The sequence below is a fragment of the Pteropus vampyrus genome, unplaced genomic scaffold (assembly GCF_000151845.1).
Source record: "Pteropus vampyrus isolate Shadow unplaced genomic scaffold, Pvam_2.0 Scaffold29, whole genome shotgun sequence".
NCBI classification, from domain to species: Eukaryota; Metazoa; Chordata; class Mammalia; order Chiroptera; family Pteropodidae; genus Pteropus; species Pteropus vampyrus.
Window position 1 is genome coordinate 6,088,854 of NW_011888810.1, and position 7,073 is coordinate 6,095,926.

Genomic DNA, 7,073 nt, shown 5'->3' on the forward strand with positions numbered 1-7,073 from the left:
CATTACATTTGAAGATGTTATTTCTTCAAAAAACACTATTTTATCAACATTATGCATAATTGTTATAATTTTCTATCTTGTATTTATTTTGTATTTTATCTTGTAAAATATCTTTACATTTTTACGTAATGCCTCATCTCAGACGCTGCTAGACTGAGAAACTCGAGCTTAGGATTTGTTATATTTGTTTGATTTTTTTATTACTATAGTAGAATTTATATAATTTACACTATGAAACTTACCTGGAATATTTCAGTTAAACTTCTGAATATCTAAGTAGTACTTTGCATATATTTTTTTATGTCTACTACAGCACACTGGAAGAACATTGCAATTCATGATATTTCTTGTTTGTTTGGAGAATAAGAGCACACAATTTTGGTGTTCATCATAGTACTAGGAAGCCTATAAATATTTATGAACGTAACTATTAACCTTCGCAAGGGCCAATATTTTGGTCACTCACCCATGGGTTTAATCCAACATTGTCAAGACTGTGAGATTATGTACAGGGAATGTAAGGAATGATTAATCAAGGGACAAATAACAGAAGAGGCCCCCCAAAATTCCATTTACTATCTTGGACAAAATCGTCCAGGTTACCTGTTATTTCTATCTTTGTTATTCGATATTTTTGAAGTGCGAGAACAATATCATATTTATGCTGGATTGAGGCACAGCAGAAACCAGAGTGGCATTACAAAAGAGAATGCCTACTTAGCCCACAAGTCCCTACTCATGATTCACATATTCTGAGAAAGTACAGTTGCTGCCTTGATTATCACTAACTTCATAATTAAAATAAGGCAAGGGATTTCTTTTGGCATGATGAATTTTCAGTGTGTGTGTATATATGTGTGTGTGCATGTGTGTATAGAATATGACCCTTCTGATCCATGTCTATGTGTCATGACCAGGGCAAAGGTTGTTTCTTTTACTTACCTAAAATCTTGCCCAATACAAGAGATTTAACTGCACTGAATTCGGTACCTGATGACAGGTGGACTTGTCTCCTTGCATTCTCATCAATCTACAAAATATCCAAATGATGCCATTTTGTTGAGAAGAGGTCACAAAGCAAAGGAAGCCGGAGGTGGGGGGAGGGGGGGGAGATAAAATAGGCAATTGTTAATATGGCCCCAAAGACAGAAAAATAAATTTTAAAGAGTTAGCTATTTATAAAGGTGAATATTATTTTCTAAACTATTTCTACACTACCCTCAGATACCACTGTGCCCTACCTTTTATCCTCTTAATCACTTTATTTTTCTCCACTGTATGAGAAATTCAAAATAGTCAAACTAACAAAATGATATGACTTATTTTCACCCTGATACTTTTATTTAGCTTGGTATTTTTACTTGAGTCATTCAGCTAAGAAATTTTCCTCTATATAGAAGCCAAAATATTAGTGCTTTTCTTCAAAAGATGGTAGAGTGAATAATTTCACTCTCTCTGCAGTGACTCACATCATTTTTTATATATTCTCATATTGCAGTAATTAATTTCTATGATAGAATTTGGCTGCATTTATACCTATCTGAAGTAAAATGGTTTCATCAGAGTAGTGATAGTCCTACCAGTAGTACATAAACTAGACAGCATTTCCCTCCTGCACAAAATAAAAAAGATGAGGAAAGTTTGCATTTTAAGTATCTTAGAATCTAATCCCATAAAAAACTGTGAACACTGATGATCTACATATAATCTGTGCACAAGCAGCACTGAAAGAATGTCTGTGTTAATTCCATTCATTATCAAATTTCTGCTGTGGGTCCTTCATGCTGAGGAGTCCTAATTATAACCATTGCTACCACTGGATTTACTATATTACCTCTACAAAGACCACTTCTTCTTCTCTGTTAATCTTTATATGGTGGAGCTGCCCATCAGCCATGTTTTTGAAATCAAAGGTAGCAACATCAGGTTCTTGATATCTATTTAGCTTGTACCTTATCTGCAAACTTCCTAAAAAAGGGGGGAAAGTTATATTTTTAGTTAAAATTGTATTTTAAGAATTATTTATAATAACTCGGAATATTTTTTTGTTATTTAATTAATTTCTGGAGCAATAATTGAGTGTGTATTCTTTCATCATAATTTCTAGAAGTCAGTTTCTATGTGAAATTGCACTATTTTCAAAATCAAGACCAAGGATATTGCTAATAAGCAGGCTCTTTCTCACAAATCCTTAATTTTTCTGCCCTAGAAGTCAATATGCAGTTAAGCAAAGGCAAGTCTCTGTACTAGCCCCTAATTTTAAAAAAAATAAGACTTGGTATATTATAAAATGTCTAACTATTATATAATATTGCAATAACATTCTGTTTGTATAATCTCATCTTTTAAATATACATATATGCCACTCCCGAAACACAATTGATTAATGAAATCATAAGCAAGTGTAGTTTTACTAAAGATGAGAAATATTTGGTCAAATGGCCATGGTCATAAAGTTTGGAATAAAATTAGAGTGAAATGAATGATTTTAAGCCAAACTTACTATTAGAATTAATACTATTCAACTGCCTACAAAAATGTCAATTAATTTACTTCACAGAATCTCTTCCAATTTAATAAAGAAAATGTCCTAATGTATAGATAAGCTTTAAGCTCAAAATGTATACAGTGAGAGTAAATATACTTATTGAACAATATTATTTTTTATTTTGCTATTCAGTGCCCTTCAGGCACATTTGATTTAGTTGAAATGACATATTCACATGTTTATAAATTTATTTTCCTCACACAGAGAATTTATAATATTTTTTATCTTTTCATATGTCTATTGGCCATTTGTATCAGCCAACAGACATAAGAAAAGATGGTCAACTTCACTAGCTATTAGGGAAATACAAATCAAAACCACAATGAGATACCACCTCACTCCTGGAAAAATGGCCATTATCAACAAGACAAGTAATCACAAGTGCTGGAGAGGTTGTGAGCAAAACGGAACCCTTATCTACTGCTGGTGGAAATGTAAATTGGTACAGCCACTATGGAAAACAGCATGGAGGTTCCTCAAAAAAATAAGAATAGAATTACCATATGACCCCGCAATCCCTCTTCTATCCTCCAAATTTGAAAACATTTATCCCTAAAGATATATGCACCCCGATGTTCATTGCAGCATTATTCACAGTGGCCAAGACATGAAAACAACCAAAATGCCTATCGATAGATGATTGGATAAAGAATGGGTTATTACTCAGCCATAAGAAAAGATAAAATACTGCCATTTGTGACGACACGGATGGACTTGAGATAATCATGCTAAGTGAAATAAGTCAGACAGAAAAAGTGGAGAACTGTATGATTTCACTCATATGTGGGATATAAAACTAAAGCAACAAATGAACAAGACAAACAAAGAAACAAAAACTCATAGACACAGATAACAGTTTAGTGGTTACCAGAGGGAAAGGTGGAGGAGGTAGATAAGGTTAAAGGTGTCAAATATATGGTGACGGAAGATTTGACTTTGAGTTGTGAATACATGCTGCAATATACATGTGATGTATTATTGAACTGTACATTTGAAACCTATATAATTTTATCGACCAATGTCACCCCAATAAATTTAATTTTTTAAAAAATTTTATCTTTAGTTAGGTTATAGGGAGGAGAAAAAATAACAGTAAATGAGTTTCTATGACAAGGTTTTTGCAGCATACAGATGTCCTAATCCATATGCCATTATCTTACATCGATGTACCGGCATTTCCCATGACCATTTTATTGCCTACAATTAGATCCAACAGATAATTTTGTGGAAATTTTCTTACATATAAAACTAGTTTGTTAACATTCCTTCAAAACATCTCTACTTTGATTTGAAGGAAATATTTGTTATATACAGAAAGGCATCTTATTTCAAAAAGAACCAAAAAACTGATACTGATATTTATATAGAAAAGTAAAGAGCTTCTAGCAATAATATATATTTAATATGATAATAGTTATATTTAATAATAAATATTTAATATAGATAAATTTCAATTCACATTGGATATGTAAAATTATCAAAATTATAGAGAGATAAGGCATCTTAATTACTTTAAGTAATTCTTTTAGATTAAATGTATAGCATAGTACTGAAAAAACAAAATCGAATATGAAAAAGAGGCATGCTTTTTTCCCCCATTTGTAGTTTGAGATGCTAGAACACAAGAATGATCCATATTATTACTGATCTAATACTCTAACTCAATTTTCTCTCTCTCATCTAAAAGGCACTCACCATTTTTGGCAATGATAACGGAAAGGTATTCTTTATAAAAGGAGCTCACATAAAGCAGTAAGCTTGGTGTTCGTGTTGTTCGGAAGCTAAATTTGATCATTTCTCTGCTCAGCCTCATATCACCATGAAATGAAGCAGCGTGGGAGCTGGAATTTTTACTTAAGGGATAATTTTCTTGAAAATTGTAAATCACAGATGAGCCAGATCCAAAATATGCAGAAATCTCTGAAATGATATATACATTTTATGTTAAAACAAATTAAGGACAAGGATCTCATTTCAGTTATATTAACTGATTTTTAAAATCAAAAATAATGAATTGTATAACTATAACAAATAGTCTCAAACCAGAATTAAATAACAGCAAATTAATAGAGCTTTCGTGATGGTCCTTGAAATGGCTTTATGTTAGAATTATATGTAATTAATTCACTATTTAATGTTATAATTGAAAGCTTAATGCTCTCCTGGGTTCAGACATTAACCGGGCTTCTTGACTTTCATCTCTCTTACCATCCATTTTTTTAATTTAAATTTTAAGTCCCATCTATTATTTTGTGACTGGAATATACTAGTCTTCCAGTAACAGGGAGAAAGGAAATTTGAGGGATCCTTTTATCTTCCAGGATCAACAGGCAGAAATTTTCCTTTATACCTAAATACTTTCTCATATTTATTGTGTACTACAAAAAGAATGCTAAGTCAGGCACTAATATGAGAGAGGGAAAATGGGCAATTTTGTAGCAGTGGTTAACATAAGGAACTGTCCAGCATCTTTTCAATCATTTTACAAAAGCATAATATTTTCCTTATACGAGATTAATATCCCAAATTCACATGAGTGTGCACACATGTGTGTGTGCGTGCACACACACACACACACACACACACACACACCAAATATATATGTATAAAATGAAGAGGACAATGGGAGGGGTAGTTTTGGATCCCTGAATCCGATAAAGGGCCAGATGATGCTTATAGGTAACATAGCAATGTGCCCGCTCCCTTGGCACCTCAGGAGATTTTGTTGGTTTATTTTTATTATCTATCTATATACTTTTTAAATTCAATATAATGTGTGGATGCAGAATAACATTCCTGATTGCACTTAGCAAGATGAACCAGAACTCATTTAGATTCAGAAAATGAAGATGTATTCTTGTGAGGAATGGTCTTAATTCTAACCTTAAACGTGAAAAGTCTCCTAAGATGGTAGCAGCAGTGTGTGCTTTATGACTACTGGTTGACTTTAAGTTATAACTTACTCCTAATTTAAAAAGTGATTAGAAGAGTACATTTTTGGCAGCTTTTCATGAAATAATCCCAAATGCTTTCTTTGCAAATTGGGGGTGGCTTCAATTTACAGCCAATTTTTGTTAACTTCCTTCCAGAAAAGGTTCAGTAATACAGAATCACTTAATAAAACAATTGAATTAAATTGGATGACAGTTTTCTATGAGAAACTATGAAAGCATAACAAATGTTAGTATATTCAGAGAAGTCTGTCCAGAACACTTAATGCTACGCTCAATTCTTTTTTCTTCCATGATGTAGATCAGTGAATGAGACAAGCTGAAAAATATTCCACTAATTTACTTTACAATCAGATATTCGATATATCATGGAGCAAAGTGCCTGAGTATCTCTATTTTGTTATACATCAATATTTAATGGAAAAGTTATTTATATTCCTAGAAAAACATGTGTTTGGCAAAAACACACACAAAAAAACAATGCTTCCTAAATGTCTTTGCATTATTGCTGATCTTCATCAAAAATAACAATAATGCCTTTAAAAATTTTAAAATAGAGAGCTGCCCCAAGGGGCAGGCTGTTGACGACCATATTAAGAGCATTAGACAGAAAAATGCAGATTGAACAGTTAACACTTTAAGATATCTAAAGGCAACTATTAGGGGATTTATCATTAATAGTCACTAGCTTTTTAAGAATTGAGGTTAATATCTAAGAAGTGAAGTGTGACTTGCATAAAATAGGCAATTTTCAAAAAAAAAGAGAAATGGGAATATTTTTGTTTCAAATAGCAGTGCAGATAAGAACAGTCAGACATTTTATTCATATTGGGTAAGTTACCTGTTAGGGGACCATGTCATACTTACCATTTGAGCAGAATGGCCCCGTGTATGCAGAGAAAGTGCAGTCACAAGAGAACCCACTGGGCTTTTCTCTGCATCTCCCTCCATTGAGACACAATTTTCCATAGCTGCTGCAATGCCCTCTACAACCTGGCTCCACTCCGGGAGTCACCTTGGCTCTCTCCTCCAGGTCCAGGGCCAGCCCGTTCAACTGCAGAGACCGAATGCACCCCAGAAAGCCTCTCTGTCTGGTGGCCGTTCCACCTAAAAGGGAAATACTGCAAATGGAAACACGTTCCTAGGTGTTTTATTCAGGACTTAAAGACCAAACAAAACTGAGGCCTCAAAGAGAATGGCAAAAATTTGATGCACAAGAATATAATTTTGGAAGCACGATTTGTGGGAAAACATTAAAAGACTTCAAAAAAAATTAAAACATTCATTTAATTTTTTTCAGAAGTTGATTTTGCTACGTATTTGTTGTCTAAGAAAATATTAATCAAACTTTAAATTGAGGAGCGTTTTTGTTAGTCTGTAATTTGAAGAACAAAATTAAGGCTACATTTTACTTTTAATCCAAATAACAGTGAGATGTATCGATATTCTTATGTAGAGACTAATATTTTTGCAATTTTAAATAAGCATACATTTGTGGGTAAGTGTGGTTTGTCTTTCATATTGAAATCTGATCCTGATGACATAGACATACAGTTTTACTTTAGTGAGAATTG

General features: G+C 32.8%; 1 protein-coding gene across 6 annotated transcripts in view; it reads right to left on the reverse strand.

The window, feature by feature from the left end:
* The window catches only part of CNTNAP4 (contactin associated protein like 4), a 227,469-nt gene that overhangs the window by 13,362 nt on the left and 207,034 nt on the right, over positions 1–7,073 (reverse strand). For 5 of the 6 annotated variants that reach the window (XM_023528552.1, XM_023528550.1, XM_011356657.1 and 2 more), the window contains 4 exons: positions 6,367–6,606; positions 4,244–4,468; positions 1,835–1,968; positions 943–1,030 (listed from right to left, as the gene is read on the reverse strand). In XM_023528552.1, coding sequence (XP_023384320.1) covers positions 943–1,030; positions 1,835–1,968; positions 4,244–4,468; positions 6,367–6,606 — 687 coding nt within the window. The remainder of the gene's footprint in view (positions 1–942; positions 1,031–1,834; positions 1,969–4,243; positions 4,469–6,366; positions 6,607–7,073) is intronic. The other variant, XM_023528553.1, reaches the window with a different exon arrangement.